This window comes from Pristiophorus japonicus, chromosome 21 (genome assembly GCF_044704955.1).
Source record: "Pristiophorus japonicus isolate sPriJap1 chromosome 21, sPriJap1.hap1, whole genome shotgun sequence".
Lineage (NCBI taxonomy): Eukaryota > Metazoa > Chordata > Chondrichthyes > Pristiophoridae > Pristiophorus > Pristiophorus japonicus.
In genome coordinates, this window is record NC_091997.1 from 44,230,892 (window position 1) to 44,249,123 (window position 18,232).

General features: G+C 44.1%; 1 protein-coding gene across 4 annotated transcripts in view; it reads left to right on the plus strand.

The window, feature by feature from the left end:
• Positions 1 to 18,232, plus strand: part of LOC139233977 (unconventional myosin-Id-like) — a 671,189-nt gene that overhangs the window by 214,828 nt on the left and 438,129 nt on the right. For all 4 annotated transcript variants that reach the window (XM_070864719.1, XM_070864717.1, XM_070864718.1 and 1 more), the window contains exons 12-14: positions 8,776 to 8,846; positions 12,463 to 12,537; positions 16,665 to 16,797. In XM_070864719.1, coding sequence (XP_070720820.1) covers positions 8,776 to 8,846; positions 12,463 to 12,537; positions 16,665 to 16,797 — 279 coding nt within the window. The remainder of the gene's footprint in view (positions 1 to 8,775; positions 8,847 to 12,462; positions 12,538 to 16,664; positions 16,798 to 18,232) is intronic.

Genomic DNA, 18,232 nt, shown 5'->3' on the forward strand with positions numbered 1-18,232 from the left:
TGTACGTAACCGCTCAGCTATCTTGGCTTTTTCTCAGCACATGTGGACATACGGTGAAAACGGGATTAGGCTTGGTTGTGAAGCCCTCTTGCAGTCGAAAAGCCTGGCAACACTTACTATCTAGGTTAACACTCGAAAAACAGCAACTTGGGCAAGGTAACAGCAACCCATGGAACTGTATCCTAGCAAAGAGTCATACCTTGAGAAGTTGGAAGAATCGGTTAGAAAAAAAATAGTATTACTTATTCCAAACAACATTCTATGAATTAATAGGAATTTTTTATACAAGCAGGATTACTTGTTAGCCTGCCTCTGCCATCATACAACGGAGCCTAAATTCAGGCCTGCCAGAAACCTAGCGCATTTACCGTTTTTTTTAAACAAGTGTTTTCACCACCGAGTATGATGAGGTCGACTCTTAATCGATATTCAGCTCTTTGTCTTTTGTTTGCAGTGGACCGGAAATCAGTGATAATGGGGGTGAAAGTGGGGCGGTAAGTATTCTTGAGGGGCGGAAGTGGAGGCGGGATGGAGTCTCATGCCGCTGTCGATCAGCAGCGGAGCAGAGATGACGTCGTGAGGCGTGTGCGTCACCGCGCTCTCCCCTTGTGTTTGGCACTTTGAAACTTCGGTTGACTGGGCCACCAGGGAGGGTTTCGGCCAGGCCAACGGCCCGGCACCCAAGAGGTGGCCTGTTGGCGGCCTGGCTGAACCCAGGGGTATAATTGTCGGCCGACCAAAAAAAACAAGCGGCCGCGGCAGTGCGCCCTCTCCTTGAAGGACCACCGCGCAGCCATGGCTGAGTGAAAGCAAGGTGCACCGACAGAAAAAGCAGTCGAGGACACCTCGCGGCGGATTGTGGATATTTGCAGTTAAATTTTGCTGGAGGTGCACGAGATCGGCGGTGCGCGCTTTGATGATGCGTTTAGGATGGTCGGCAGCAATGGGGCGGAATTGGGGACTGCCAGAAAAATCCCCGAGCTAAATTTCGATCGTGGCGGCCATTGGACCAGAACGACGGCAGCTCGACTCCGCCACCTGCCCGCCGCTTTCTGGCAATAAGTGGCCTTTTTGGGAGGCTGAATTTCAGCCCCAACATATCTTATGATTACTCGTATATTAATTATAGCAGCCAGTAAGATTGTTAATAAATTGATCACTTAACTGTGATGGATCTCATAATTCCGGTGTGATTTGGCAATCAGTATTAAATTTCAGGTAAAAGGGACAGAAACATATTAGCCATTCTTGAATAAATTAATATTCCATTTCCAGCTCTGCTATCAAAGCCTCCTTAAAACCCTCCTTTAACTATGTCTTCATTCTTCTTCCCCACCTTCTGTATTTTATTGATTTTTCTCCCCTGCTCAACATCTGCCTTTCACAAAGTGCGGAGAGATGATCTTCGTGCAAAGAGCCCTATAGAAATGTACGTTTTCATCTGTAATTAACTTTGACTAAATTTACCTAAGCCTGATAAGTTGCCTGTACATTTCTTATTAAAATTACTCGTGCTACAGAGTTGACCTTGCACAAGTTGTGCAAGCTGAGTTTTATTCTTAAAAGGATTTTTAGTGTTCAGTTTTTCACCACTAAACCATCTGATCTTGCATTGAGGCAGTGAATGTGCTCACAATAGCACGATCACCTACAATTAAAACTTAATCTAGGGCATAATTGTGGTAGTTTGTGGGACAAGGGGAATCCAAGATAACAACAGATGGGGATTGACTGCAGCATCTGCTGCAATGGGGAAAAATAGCATCTTCCAATTACTGGGATACCTGCAGTTTTTTCAATATTGTATTAATGACTTTTGTCCTGTCCCTCGTTCTGTCATATTAATGGCCCAGAAATTGGGGTCGAACACCTCCGACCAAATTTTCTTTTACTAAAGTATCTTGTGGTTCCGGAGGAACGTATACTTACGGTCCGAGGTCTTCATTCACAGCCCAGCGTATGGGCTCACATCCCAGGAACGTAAGCGCAATCTGGGATTACGTGGGCCTGGACATGGAATATCCTCATTGATAATGGGAGCTCCGTTTGTACGACCTCCCGTTACTATCAATGAGAATACACCCAAAAACACAACACAATAAATTTAAATTACATCTCATATTTAAAATTAATTAAAATTGAATATAATTAAATGTTTTTTTAGACAAAAAACATTTTTTCCTTTTTTTATATGTAAATAAGGGTAAAAAATAAACTTGCCTTAATGGACAGAGTTTTTAAATATTAAAAAATTAGTGATAAAATTTAACTTTTCTATTTTTTTCAAAAACTCTTGCTTTTACTAGGCATAAGAGTTTGAAGGACATCTGTCAAGACATTTTGACCGTTCGCAAATGCTGGTTCTCGGCGCATGTGCATCACGCGCCGAGCACCGGCATTTGTGAGGTCTCTTCAGGTACGTGTGTTGCTATGGCAATTTACGGCCCAATGATTCCTAATACCATCGGAGCCATTCAGCCCCTCAAGCCTGCTCAGCTCTTCAATTTGATCGTGGCTGATTTGTACTTCAATTCCATTTACCCGCCTTCGCTCCATATCCCTTAATACCCTTACCTAACAAAAATCTATCGATCTCCGTCTTGAAAGCTCCAAATGTCCCATCACTCTCAGCCTTTTGGGGAAGAGAGTGTCAGATTTTTACGACGCTTTGTGTGGAAAAAGCGCTTCCTGATTTCCCTCCCAAATGGCCTAGCTCTAATTTTCAGATTAAGTCCCCCTGTTTTTGATCAGAGGAAATAGTTTCTCTCTTTATTTATCCTATCTAATCCTTTTAACATTTTCTGGAATGTTTTAATATAATTCTGGAAAATCTACGCTGTACCCTTCAAGGAAACAAATAAGCTTACATAATACATGAAGATAAGCTTTTATGATCTCTCTCCTCCTCCCCCACCTCCCTCCCGAAGTGAGGAAATGCGCTACATGTAGGAGGATACCAGGTTTGGTATGTGGTCTCTGAACTGCGTCAGAGTGGCGGGATGGGGTGGGGAGTTGCAATTCATTTTTCTCTGTGGTGTAGGGAGAGGGGAGAAAATGTTAATGACTCTGCTGACATGTGCTTGAATGAAGTACAGGAAGGCCGAAAAAGTGTTGCCAACTCTCCAGGAATTAAAGATTAATCTCCTGGACACTGCAGTGAGAAAAATCATTGGGGCGTTTTTAAAAAAAACTTTAAAAAATTTGCTTTGAATACATTTTTTTTTTAATCATTCATTATCAGAATGTGTGTGCTGCTGGCAAGGCTAGCATTTAATCCCCATCCCTAGTTGCTGCTGTTAAGGTGTTGATGGGCCTTCTACTTGAACCGCTGCAGTCTGTGTTGAAGGTGCTCCCATAGTGCTGCTAGGTAGGGAACTCCAGAATTTTGGCCCAGTGACCATGCAGGGACAAATGTGTCTTCATATAGTCGACAGTCAGGAATCATCCTGTAGATGCTATACACCGGTACCAACAACAAGTTTAAGAGTGAAGGGTGAGAGCTAGTTATTAGGCTTCTATGGAGAGATCTATAAACAAGGGCAAAGATTTTTTAAATCAAATGCACTGGTGGAGGTTGACAAGGACTCGGGTGAGTGACATTGTACTGGATTGGATATGTCTGGCAAAGATCTGGATGAGTTGAAATTTCTGTAGGATAGTTTCCCTGTACCTGAAGATCCATTTTGTGAGGGATACAAGGGAGAGGAGGGTGGAGTAAAGTGGTTGCCTACTGGAGGTGAGCCACTATATCCGTGGAAAACTTGTCTGTTTCGCGCACACAACCTCGAGTTGTACCACTTGATCATTATTGAGAACATTTTCTGAAACAATGCAAGCAGGTTATACTGCCCAAGTTTGCAACTGCCCTGTGCTGCTTATTGCCCTCTCGGGTTTGTTTTGTGTTTAAGATGAGAATGGAACTCACTATGGAGTTGAAATTTCGTGTCTTCCAGTTTACTGCTTTAAATTAGTTCAAACACTATGTAAGCCAAATATTTTTTTTTAACTAGCATAGTTCTCGACATAATGCAGCTTATCTACCTAATTCTCCAGATTTACACAACCCTGCTTATGATCTGCTCTCGTCCAGAGAGTATTGAATTTAGATCCATAATCCTGAGGGAAACTCGGTACCTGAATAGTCAATGTGCAGGTTCAGCTGAGCATTTCAAGTGGATTGGAAACTACATTGAACCATTTAGATTATGGACGGATGGATGCCTTTGCAGTGAGTCTACATTTTGATCTTTGAGTTCCAACAGAAATTGATACTAGAAGCAATGTACTTTTGAGGAGCATAAAAATCATATGCCAAGTGTTTCCGCTTTGAATGCAATTGTGATCTGCGCGCAAATTACACTCAAAATTACGCTTGTTTTGAGAAGCATTTTTTCCCCTCCAATTTCCACTAAACTCATTTACATATCGTTAAAGGGAAAATCTGCAATGAACGATCGCATTCGGGTAGTGTTTTAGACCGTAATTCTTTTTTAAATTTGCATTAAAAAATATTCCTAAGAAATAGTACAGTATTCGGTGGGGACAGACTGAAAGACGATAAGAAGCTCTAAGATAAGTTTACAGTGCATGCGTGTAAATGAACGAAATGTGGTAAAGGTTGGTGAGCTGCAGGGGCAAATAGCCACATGGGAATATGATGTCATGGCGATAACGGAGACCTGGCTCAAAAAAGGGCAGGATTGGGTACTAAATAATCCTGGATATAAGGTGTTCAGGAAAGATAGGGAAGGAAAGAAAGGAGGTAGGGTGGCAATATTGATTGAGGAATAATATTAGTGCTGGAGAGAGAGAATATAATGTAGGGGTGAAGGACAGAATCTATTTGGGTAGAGTTAGGAAATAATAGAGGTGCCATTACTCTACTAGTTGTATTCTATAGGCCACTAACTAGTGGGAAGGATATAGAGGAGTAAATTTGCAGGGAAAATTAGAGAGGTGCAAGAACTATAGAGTAGTGACAATAGGGACTTCAGCTATCCCAATGTGGATTGGGATAGTAATAGTGTGAAGGACAGAGGGGGGATGAATTTCCGAAGTGTTCAGGAGAACTTTCTTGATCAGTACGTTTCCAGACCCATGATGAAGCAGGCATTGTTGGATCTTGTTAAGTACAGAAGAACTCCACAAGACAGTACTGTGAGCAAAAACTGATGTGACCTTAGTCTCTAATACAACTCCAGAGTGCCTAAGCAGCATGGCAGACAACCTTTTAATTCTCCCTTGCACAAGGTGTACAGGTGATCCTTGGGCCTCCAACAGTTGCACCCTCTGCTGGCAAGTCTTACACAGTTACAATGTTTACATACATATCAGATCTGGTTCTGGGGAATGAGGTGGGGCAAATGGAGCAAGTGTAAGTTGGAGAATGTTTAGGGATCAATGATCATAGTATCATAAAATTTAGATTGCTTCTGGAAAAGGACAGGGAGCAATCTAGAATAAAACATTATTAATTGAAGGAAGGCCAATTTCAGTGGTTGAGAATGGATCTGGCCCAGGTAAATTGGAATGAAAGATTGGCAGGCAAAACTGTTATCGAACAATGGGCTGCCTTCAAAGAGGAGATGGTTAGAGTTGAGATATGTTCCCATAAGGAGGGGGGGGGGTGCGCGCGGAAGATGGGGCAACCAAAGTCAGAGCTCCCTGGATGACAAAAGAGATAAAGAGTAAGATGAAGCAGAAAAGGGGGGACAGATCAGGTTGAGAATACAAGCAAGAAGCAGGCTGAATCTGGAAAGTTCAGAGGGGAAGTGAAAAAGGAAATATGGGCAGCGAGAGTACGAAAATAGATTGGCAGCTAACATGAAAGAAAATACAAAAGACTTCTGTAGGCATATAAATAGTAAACTGGCAGTAAGAGGAGGGTTGGGGTCAATTAGGGACCAAAATGTAGACCTACGGATGGAGGCTGAGGGCATGACTGAGGTACTAAATGAGTACTTTGCATCTGTCTTTACCAAGGAAGAAGATGTTGTCAAAGTCCTAGTGAAAGAGGAGATAGTTGAGATACTGGATAGGATAAAAATTGATAGAGGAGGGACTAGAAAGGGTGGCTGTACTTAAAATAGATAAGTCACCAGCACTGAATGGGATGCACCCCAGGAAGCTGAAAGAGGTAAAGGTGGAAATTGTGGAGGTACTCTCCATAATCTTTCAATCCTCCTTGGATATGGGGGTGGTGCCAGAGGACTGGAGAATTGCAAATGTTACACCCTTGTTCAAAAAAGGGTGCAAGGATAAACTCAGCAACTGCAGGCCAGTCCGTTTAATCTTGGTAATGGGAAAGCTTTTAGAAATGATAATTCGGAACAAAATTAACAGTCACTTGCACAACTGTGGATTAATTAAGGAAAGCACTGATATTTGTTAAAGGCAAATCACATTTAACTAACTTGATTGAGTTTTTTGATGAGGTAACAGAGGGTTGATGAGGGCAATGCAGTTGATGTGGTGTATATGTACTTCCAAAAGGCATTTAATAAAGTGCCACATAATAGGCTTGCCAGCTAAATTGGCGCCCATGGAATAAAAGGCACAGTGGCAGCATGGATACGAAATTGGCTAAGTCACAGGAAACAGTAGTGGTGAACGGTTGTTTATCAGACTGGAGAAAGTTACAGTGGTGTTCCCCAGGGGTCATTTCTAGGACCACGCTTTTCTTGATATACATTAATGACTTGGACTTGGGTGTAGGTCACAATTTCAAACTTTGCAGATGGCACAAATTTGGAAATATAATGAACAGTGAGGAGGATAGTGATGGACTTCAAGAAGACATAGACAGACTGGTGGAATGGGCGGACACGTGACAGATGAAATTTAACGCAGAAAAGTGCAAAGTGATACATTTTGATAAGAACGACGAGGAAAGGCAATATAAATTAAAGGATACAATTCTAAATGGGGTGCATGAACTGAGAGACCTGGGGGTATATCTGCACAAATCGTTGAAAGCAGGGCAGGTTGAGAAAGTGGTTAAAAAAGCATACAGGATCCTGGGCTTTATAAATAGAGGCACAGAGTACAAAAGCAAGTAAGTTACGATGAATCTTTAGAAACCACTGGTTCAGCCTCAGCTGGAGTATTGTGTCCAATTCTGGGCACTGCATTTTAGGAAGGATGTGAAGGCCTTGGGGAGGGTACAGAAAAGATTTACAAGAATGGTTCCAGGGATGAGGGATATCAGTTAGATGGATAGACTGGAGAAGCTGGGGTTGTTCTCCTTACAGTAGAGAAGGTTGGGAGGAGATTTGATCGAGGTGTTCAAAATCATGAGGGGTCTAGACAGAGTAGATAGAGAGAGATTGTTCCCATTGGTGGAAGGTTCGAGAACCAGAGGATACAGATCTAAGGTGATTGGCAGAAGAACCAAAGGCGACATGAGGAAAATCTTCTTTACGCAGCGAGTGCTTAGGATCTGGCATGCACTGCTTGAAAGGGTGATGGAGGCAGATTCATTTATGGCTTTCGAAAGGGAATTGGATAAGTACCTGAAGGAAAAATAATTGCAAGGCTACAAGGAAAGGGCGGGGAGTGGGACTCGCTGAAGTGCTCTTGCATTGAGCCGTCACAGACTGTGAGCTCAAAGTAAAGTATGACCGTAGTCTTTTATTGCAGGTCTCCAGAGGTCCTCTCCAACCTGTGAAGTCTCCTTAAATACCTGTGCTCTCAAGGGATTATGGGATCCCTTGAGACTCCAGAGGATGAGCCCTCTGGTGGCTTTACAGAGTAAATACAAGTCCACATATATAACACATACAGTCTTATCTGGGGAGATAATAAAATCCTTCGCAATCTCCCATCCATCATCCACTCAAGCATGGAAGTATACCACTTTGAACTTAACAACAAAGCATCCTTTTTGATCTATTGATCAGAAGCTACTGTCTGAACAATTTATCGCATGACTTGAATAAACCTGTGCATTTGCAACACTGACTATCTCACTGAAATGAATTAATTGTAAATCAAAGGTTATTTGGTAAAAATCAGGTGACCATATGCTCTGAGGCAACCTCTAGCCACCAGAAATTGAAGTGAATGCTGAAATTTGCTGTTACAGGCGCAACATCCCGAATCCGGAATTCCGAAAACCGTAATTGTCAAAAAAAACGGACATTTTGTGCATCGCAGATGGGGATGTCCGGAATTATTGTCTGAAAACCAGATATTTTTGAGGGCCAAGATGGCAACATCAGGCAGCGAGGGACGAGTTAGCCGATAAAAAGCGCAGTGCCGGGGGTCAGTGAGTGGCGAGGAGTGGAGGAGCGGCGGGAATTGATGAGTGCTGGGAATTGGCGAGCAGAGGAACGGCGTGAATCGTGGAGGATCGGCAGGCGGCGAGGAGTGGCGTGAATTAGCGAGTGGCGAGGAGCGGCATGAATCTGTGGGCAGTGAGGAGCGACGTGAATTGGCGAACGCCAAGGAGCGGCGTGAAGCAGCGAGGAGCGGCGGGCGGCGAGGTCCAAAATCCGGCAAAACCTGAAATCCAGCGCAGATTCGGCCTCGAGGATTCTGGTTTCAGATTCTTGTTTTTCTTGTCTGAAATCTGGCAAAACCCAAAAACCTGCACGGACTCGGTCCCAAGGATTCCAGATTTCAGACATTGTACCTGTATATGTAACCTTCATATAATTGTTGAGTATTCGAGCACCATCCTTACTCCTTTGTTATTTGTACTGTGGCTAGCAGGCTATTGTGAAAGCCAAATGATCTACATTTTGTGTAATTTTATCTTGCTCTTCTCTCTTTCAGCTTTGTGCGACTGACAAGACCCTGGATTTTGATCGAGATTTTCGGATTAAGCACTATGCTGGGCACGTTGTGTAAGTTTGATGGCGCTGGTGTTGACTGTACCTTTCCAAGAGGTCACTCGACCTCCTTTCCCCTCTCTATTTCCTATGGTAACTCTGATAAAATGCCAGTTGTTAGTCCCAGGCGTCCTTGGTGCCAAAAATCCAAGTATGTTAACAAAGTGGGCCATAGCAAACATAATGTCCAGAGTTTTGAACACCAAATGTACTTTAGCAGACCTGAAAATACATATTGTCTGCTGCAAATCTTTTCTTTGTAAAATTGCTCCCTTCTCTTCAAGACCTTAACTCTTTCTGGGTACAGTTTCATAAGTGCCATAAGCACTGCAACACAGCTAATGTAGCTCCAATAATAATGATTGATACTTTAGCCAATGAGATAGACAGATGCTCCTTAGCCCCTGACAGCTCAGCTATTTAACCAGTCCCTCAGAGGTTTATAAAGGTGGCTGTCTTCTTTTTTTTTCTTCTTGTACAGAAATCTAGGCCTTAACTTGCTATCTTGATATGGGAAGGTCCTCAACTATTGTGGAGGTATTTTGAATCATTCTTCAGGATGTGGGCATCGCTGGCAAGGCCCATGCCGAGTCGCCCTCGAAAACGTGGTGGTGAGCCGCCGCCTTGAACAACTGCCGTTAGGTAGGGAGTTCCAGGATTTTGACCCAGTGACGATGAAGGGAAGGGCAATATATTCCCAAGTCAGAATTGCGTATCACTTAGAGAAGAATTGGACGTGATGGTGTCCCCATGCAACTTCTGCCCTTGCCCTTCGAGATGGTGGATGTTGCGACTTTGGGAGATGTTTCTAAAGAAATCTTGGCAAGTTGCTTTAGTGCATCCTGTAGGTGATGCACATGCCCCTATGGTGCACCATTGTTGGGGGGAGTGAATGTTTAAGGTGGTATATGGGGTGCCGATCAAGCAGACTGCTTTGGCTTGGATAGTGTTGTACTCCTCGAGTTTGTTGGAGCTGCACCCATCAAGAGAAGTGGAAAGTATTCCATCACACTTCTATGCGCAGTTTGTTTCATCTCACGTAAGCCATGTTATGGGAATATGTAGCTTTTCACTTGGGACGTGGTGAGGAATTTTACAGAGCCCCCCCCAAATTGGCCATGGGTTTGTATTTGTACTTTTTGCCTCTTCCAGGAGATTCCATAGGTGGTGTTGGCATAATTCACACCAAGACCCGTTTGTGCATCATCATAGACAGTCCCTTGAAATCGAGGAAGACTTGCTTTCACTCCTGAAGGGAGTTCTCAGGTGACTGTACAGTCCAATACGGAAATTGCAGTCCCTATCACAGGTGGGACAGACAGACAGTCATTGAAGGAAAGGGTGGGTGGGAAGACTGGCTTGCCGCACGCACCTTCCTCCACCTGCGTTTCCTTTCTGCATGCTCTTGGCGATGAGACTCGAGGTGCTCAGCACCCTCCCGGATGCTCTTCTTCCACTTAGGGTGGTCTTTGGCCAGGGACTCCCAGGTGTCACTGGGGATGTTGCATTTTACCAAGGAAGCTTTGAGGGTGTCCTTGAAACGTTTCCTCTGCCGACCTGGGGCTTGCTTGCCGTGTAGGAGTTCCGAGTAGAGCGCTTGCACTGGGAGTCTTGTGTCAGGCATACGAACAATGTGGCCCATCAAATGTGGTCAGTGCTTCAATGCTAGGGATGTTGGCCTGATTGAGGGCGCTAACGTTGGTGCGTTTGTCCTCCCAGGGGATTTGCAGGATCTTGCGGAGACATCGTTGGTGGTATTTCTCCAGCGATTTGAGGTGTCTACTGTATATGGTCCACGTCTCTGAGCCATACACTACAGCCCTGTAGACTATGAGCTTGGTGCCAGATTTGAGGGCCTGATCTTCGAACACACACTTCCTCAGGTGGCCGAAGGCTGCAGTGGCGCACTGGAGGCGGTGTTTAACCTTGTCGTCGATGTCTGCCCTTGCTGATAATAGGCTCCCGCGCCATGGATCTTGATGCATGGGAGGCAGTGCTGTTTGGCGGGGTCCGGTTGGTGGAAGGATCTTTGTCTTACTGATGTTTAGTGTGAGGCCCATGCTTTCGTATGCCTCAGTGAAGATGTTGAGTTCAGTCTTTGTGCACAAACGCAAGCGTCATCCGCATATTGTAGCTCGACGACAGAGGTTGGGACGGTCTTGGATCTGCTCTGGAGATGACGAAGGTTGAACAGGTTCCCACTGGTTCTGTAGTTTAGTTCCACTCCAGGGGGGTGCTTGTTGAGTGTGAAGTGGAGCATTGCGGCGAGGAAGATAGAGAAGAGGGTTGGCTCAATGACGCAGCCCTGCTTGACCCTGGTCCGGCCTGAGACCTCCCAACATGCTCTTCTCCTTCCCGATGAGAGATGAGGTCATGCATTCATGCCAATAGTGCCTCTCCACCATACTTTAATGCCACAGTGGGGATTCCATTCACTCCCGTTGCCTTGTTGTTCTTGAGCTGGCGAGTGGTCTTTTCTACCTCGTGCAGGGCTGGGGTTTAGCTGAGATGGTGGCAGGTAGCATTTTGCGGGATGGAGTCGAGGGCACTCGAGTCAAAGGCAGAGTCTCGGTTAATGACTGCCTTGGTGTCCTTGATGAGTGTCTCCCCGTTCTTGGCCAGCAGTGGGGTGGGACCTTGGGTGCGTGGGCCATAGGTGGCCTTGACTTCGGTGAAGAATCCTCGCACCTCATGGCTGTTGGCCAGCTGCTGAATCTCCTGTGCTTTCTCCACCCACCATCTATTCTTTAGATCGCGGGTCTTTTGCCTTAAACCATCAGTAATGCTGCTTTTCTGCTCCCGAGTTGGGTGGTTGTTTTAGGTTCAGAAATGCTCCACACTTGCGATTTATTAGCTCTTGAATCTCCTGGTCATTCTCATCAAACCAGTCCTGGTGTTTCCTGGTTGAGTGACCGAGAGTCTCTTCGCAGGCAATGGTTATGGTGGCTTGGAGGACAGACCATGCGCTGTGGGCATTCTGCGCCTAGTGGTCATCAAGGGTCACCAGGTTAGCAGTGAGGTGCTGGCTGTATAGGGCTGTCTTAGTTGGGTCTGTGAGTGCCCTGGCATTGATTTTTATTGCAGCACTGATGTGCTCGCTGACCTACATTGACTTCCAAACTACTCCATTTTGAAATTCTCAACCTCATGTTCAAATCCTTCCATGGTCTTTCCCCTGCCTATCTCTAATCTCCAGCAACCCTCCGAGAATCACATGTTCTAACTCTGGCAACTTGTCCACCCCACCCTTTCCTTCACACCACCATTCAAGGCCGTGCCATTTACTTGGACATGAGCTCTGGAATTCTCTCCCTAAACCCCTCTGCCTCACCACTTCTCTCTTTTCCCCTTTGAGATGCTTCTTATAACTTGCATCTTTGACTAAACTTTTGGTTACCTGCCTGAATATCTCCACCTTTGGCTCAATGTCAATTTGTCTCTGATTATGCTCCTGTGAAGCAACTTGGGATGTTTTACTATGTTAAAGGCACTATATAAATACAAGTTGTTGTTGCAGATGGGTAGGGGTGTCTAATCATGATCCTGCAGACATCATGACCTTGGGACAAGGTTGAGCGACGAAATGTTCTTTTCGCGCCGTTCATAAAATGCTCTCTTCTTTTCTGTAAAGGTACTCCATTGTTGGCTTCATTGACAAAAACAAGGACACTCTGTTCCAGGATTTCAAACGGTTAATGTACAACAGGTAGGGCAGTGGAAATAATGTTATCGATCTTCAAAAGAAAAGATGCTTTCTTCATAAAATTGTCTCTGCGTGAGAATTGGTTTGAACTTGCTTTATTGTCACTTGCTTGACCGTTTTTAATACACATTAACACGTGAACATCACATCGCGCACATTGTCACACATCGCACGATGCGTACACTATCACACATCACATCACGCACATTGTCACACATCACATCACACGGTGCGCACATTGTCATACATCACACACCGGGCACTTTGTCACACATCACACACCGCGCACTTTGTCACACATCACAATGTAACCCCACTTTTTAAAAAAGGAGGGAGAGAGAGAGAACAGAGAATTATGGACTGGTCAGCCTGACATCGGTAGTGGGCAAAATGATGGAATCAATTATTAAGGATGTCACAGCAACGCATTTGGAAAGTGGTGACATAATAGGTATAATTTGTGAAAGGGAAAGCATGCTTGACAAATCTTCTGGAATTTTTTGAGGATGTTTCCAGTAGAGTGCACAAGGGAGAATCAGTTGATGTGGTGTATTTGGACTTTCAAGAGGCTTTCGACAAGGTCCCACACAAGAGATTAATGTGCAAAGTTAAAGCACATGGGATTGGGGGTAGTGTGCTGACGTGGATTGAGAACTGGTTGGCAGACAGGAAGCAAAGAGTAGGAGTAAATGGGTACTTTTCAGAATGGCAAGCAGTGACTAGTGGGGTACCGCAAGGTTCTTTGCTAGGGCCCCAACTGTTTACATTGTACATTAATGATTTAGACGAGGGGATTAAATGTAATATCTCCAAATTTGCGGATGACACTAAGTTGGGTGGCAGTGTGAGCTGCGAGGAGGATGCTATGAGGCTGCAGAGTGACTTGGATACATTAGGGGAGTGGGCAAATGCATGGCAGGTGAAGTATAATGTGGATAAATGTGAGGTTATCCACTTTGGTGGTAAAAACAGAGAGACAGACTATTATCTGAATGGTGACAGATTAGGAAAAGGAGAGGTGCAGTGAGACCTGAGTGTCATGGTACATCAGTCATTGAAAATTGGCATGCAGGTACAGCAGGCGGTTAAGAAAGCAAATGGTATGTTGGCCTTCATAGCGAGGGGATTTGAGTACAGGGGCAGGGAGGTGTTACTACAGTTGTACAGGGCCTTGGTGAGGCCACACCTGGAGTATTGTGTACAGTTTTGGTCTCCTAACTTGAGGAAGGACATTCTTGCTATTGAGGAAGTGCAGCGAAGGTTCACCAGACTGATTCCCGGGATGGCGGGACTGACCTATCAAGAAAGACTGGATCAACTGGGCTTGTATTCACTGGAGTTCAGAAGAATGAGAGGGGACCTCATAGAAACATTTAAAATTCTGACGGGGTTAGACAGGTTAGATGCAGGAAGAATGTTCCCAATGTTGGGGAAGTCCAGAACCAGAGGTCACAGTCTAAGGATAAGGGGTAAGCCATTTAGGACCGAGATGCGGAGGAACTTCTTCACCCAGAGAGTGGTGAACCTGTGGAATTCTCTACCACAGAAAGTTGTTGAGGCCAATTCACTAAATATATTCAAAAAGGAGTTAGATGAGGTCCTTACTACTAGGGGGATCAAGGGGTATGGTGAGAAAGCAGGAATGGGGTACTGAAGTTGAATGTTCAGCCATGAACTCATTGAATGGCGGTGCAGGCTTGAAGGGCCGAATGGCCTACTCCTGCACCTATTTTTCTATGTTTCTATGACTGGGAGAAATTTAGAATTCAGCAGAGGAGGACAAAGGGTTTAATTAGGAGCGGGAAAATAGAGTATGAGAGGAAGCTTGATGGGAACATGAAAACTGACTCCAAAAGCTTCTATAGATATGTGAAGAGAAAAAGATTAGTGAAGACAAAGGTAAGTCCTTTGTAGTCAGAATCAGGTGAATTTATAATGGGGAACAAAGAAATGGCAGACCAATTGAACAAATACTTTGGTTCTGTCTTCACGAAGGAAGACACATATAACCTTCCGGAAATACTAGGGGACCGAGAGTCGAGCGAGAAGGAGGAACTGAAGGAAATCCTTATTGGTCAGGAAATTGTGTTGGGGAAATTGATGGGATTGAAGGCCAATAAATCCCCAGGGCCTGATGATCTGCATCCCAGAGTATTTAAAGAAGCGGCCCTAGAAATAGTGGATGCATCGGTGATCATTTTCCAACAGTCTATCGATTCAGGATCAGTTCCTATGGACTGGAGGGTAGCTTAATATAACACCACTTTTTAAAAAAGGAGGGAGAGAGAAAGCGGGAATTATAGACCGGTTAGCCTGACATCAGTAGTGGGGAAAATGTTGGAATCAATTATTAAAGATGAAATAGCAGCGCATTGGGAAAGCAGTGACAGGATCGGTCCAAGTCAGCATAGATTTATGAAAGGGAAATCATGCTTAACAAATCTTCTAGAATTTTTTGAGGATATAACTAGTAGAGTGGACAAGGGAGAACCAGTGGATGTGGTTTATTTGGACTTTCAAAAGTCTTTTGACAAGGTCTCACACAAGAGATTAGTGTGCAAAATTAAAGCACATAGTATTGGGGGTAATGTATTGACGTGGATAGAGAACTGGTTGGCAGCCAGGAAGCAGAGAGTAGGGATAAACGGGTCCTTCTCAGAATGGCAGGCAGTCACTAGTGGGGTGCCGCTAGGCTCAGTGCTGGGACACCAGCTATTTACAATATTCATCAATGATTTAGATGAAGGAATTGAGTGTAATATCTCCAAGTTTGCAGAAGACACTAAGCTGGGCGGCGGTGTGAGCTGTGAGGAGGATGCTAAGAGGCTGCAGCGTGACTTGGACAGGTTAGGTGAGTGGGCAAATGCATGGCGGATGCAGTATAATGTGGATAAATGAGATTATCCACTTTGGTAGCAAAAACATGAAGGCAGAATATTATCTGAATGGCGGCAGATTAGGAAAACGGGAGGTGCAACGAAACCTGGGTGTCATGGTACATCAATCGTTGAAAGTTGGCATGCAGGTACAGCAGGCAGTGAAGAAGGAAAATGGTATGTTGGCCTTCATAGCTAGGGGATTTGAGTATAGGAGCAGGGAGGTCTTACTGCAGTTGGACAGGGCCTTGGTGAGGCCTCACCTGGAATATTGTGTTCAGTTTTGGTCTCCTAATCTGAGGAAAGATGTTCTTGCTATTGAGAGAGTGCAGCGAAGGTTCACCAGACTGATTCCCGGGATGGCAGGACTGACATATGAGGAGAGACTGGATCGACTGGGCCTGTATTCACTGAATTTTGAAGTGAGAGGGGATCTCATAGAAACATATAAAATTCTGATGGGACTGGACAGGTTAGATGCAGGAAGAATGTTCCCGATGTTGGGGAAGTCCAGAACCAGGGGTCACAGTCTAAGGATAAGGGGTAAGCCATTTAGGACCGAGATGAGGAGAAACTTCTTCACTCAGAGTTGTTAACCTGTGGAATTCTGTACTGCAGAGAGTTGTTGATGCCAGTTCATTAGATATATTGAAGAGGGAGTAGATATGGCCCCTATGGCTAAAGGGATCAAGGGGTATGGAGAGAAAGCAGGAAAGGGGTACTGAGGTGAATGATCAGCCATGATATTGAATGGCGGTGCAGGCTCGAAGGGCTGAATGACCTCCTATTTTCTATGTTTCTATGGTACTGAAACATTTGTTCACATGGCAGACAGATGATTTGAAGGAAAGTTGGCTGAAAGATAAATGTGAATCTGCAAATTAGCTCCTGGTAGTATTTCTTGGGGGATCCTTTTAGATAGTGCACAGTGTATGACCTGGATCCCAGTATTTAGATTGGATAACACACAGTTGAATCATTATTAGAACAGGTGCACAAATGTATTGTACGTATAGATGATTGATTATGAAAATAATGAACCAATTTTATTGTGTTATAGTAATGAGCTTTAAATCGCAAATTGCGGATTGTTTTATTTATCCAACTAGATTTTAAAATGTTTTCCATTACCTGACTGCTGTCGCTGTCACTATCAATATCTATCTATGAAAGATGCACTGCCATTGTAGGTGGATATTCTCTCATCTGCCATGTTTAAAAGTTCTGATGAGTAACTTTTTTGATTGTCACCAGCTCAAATCCTGTGCTGAAGAATATGTGGCCCGAGGGAAAGCTCAGCATCACAGAAGTGACCAAACGCCCATTAACTGCTGCCACCTTGTTCAAAACCTCCATGATTGCATTGGTAGAAAACTTGACATCAAAAGTAAGTCGACCATAACCTTCAGGGATTAACATTTCCACTTTAGCGCATTTCTCTATCTTAACGATGGAATGGAGTAAGCAAAGTTTGTAGTGAAATCATCTCACCAGTTGTCTTTAATTCTGGTATCTCTGTTTTTTAGTGAATAAAATTTACTTCCTTTAATTAAACCACAATCCAGAAGAATCAGCAGTATTGATGTCGACTGAAACCCAGTTCAGTGTGTATAATGTGGGTACCACAAAATAATCTAAAAGTGTTGCAATGTAATTTCAATTGTATATCTGGAATCCTCCTTTTTGCAGATGCCAACAAATGGAGGGGAAAAGTGCACAGTTCCAAACCTTGGATAGCTCCCAAAAGGGCATTGGGTCCTGAATTAGTACCCAGGAGGAAGTATCCTCCAGTAGAGAAGGATCTCTGTTCCTCTGCCTGGGCTCTGAAGTCCAGATTTTGCCATTGCCATGTTTGTTTGACATTACTCTCTCAATTTCAAAGGAAGCATTAATTTGTTCAAAATAAATGGGTTACTGCCTCCACTAAAATAGCGCATCAATACATTGAGTTCAGCTGCTAATATTGAAATAGCTTATGGTTTTTTTCCAGCGAGGAAACGATGTGTATTTATAATGAGGTACTGCAGTGTATTTATATGGAATTAACTATTTTTATGTTTAACTTTCACCTACTCACACTCGTGCTATCTCCCTCCTCCAGCTAAGAGAACAGGGACAGGTTGCTATCTTAGCATCAACCATTACATAAGTTACTGACAGAGCTCATCAGAATGTTGGGCTAATATAAACTTAAGCTTTGAGTCTTGACCTTGGTGGATGTATCGTATAAACATAGAAACATAGAAAATAGGTGCAGGAGTAGGCCATTCGGATCTTCGAGCCTGCAACACCATTCAGTATGATCATGGCTGATCATGCAACTTCAGTACCCCTTTCCTGCTTTCTCTCCATACAACTTGATGCCTTTAGCCGTCGAACTCCCTTTTGAATATATCTAACGACTGGCCTCAACAACTTTTTGTGGTAGAGAATTCCACAGGTTCACAATTCTCTATGAAGAAGTTTCTCCTCATCTCGGTCCTAAATGGCTTACCCCTTTATCCTTAGATTGTGACCCCTGGTTCTCGACTTCCGCAGCATCGGAAACATTCTTCCTGCATCCAACCTGTCTAGTCCCGTCAGAATTTTATGTTTCTATGAGATCCCCTCTCATTCTTCTAAATTCCAGTGAAGATAAGCCTACTCAATCCAATCTTTCTTCATATATCAGTCCTGCCATCCCGGGAATCAGTCTGGTGAACCTTCGCTGCACTCCCTCAATAGCAAGAATGTCCTTCCTCAAATTAGGAGACCAAAACTGCACACAATACTCAAGGTGTGGTCTTACCAAGGCCCTGTGCAACTGCAGTAAGACCTCCCTG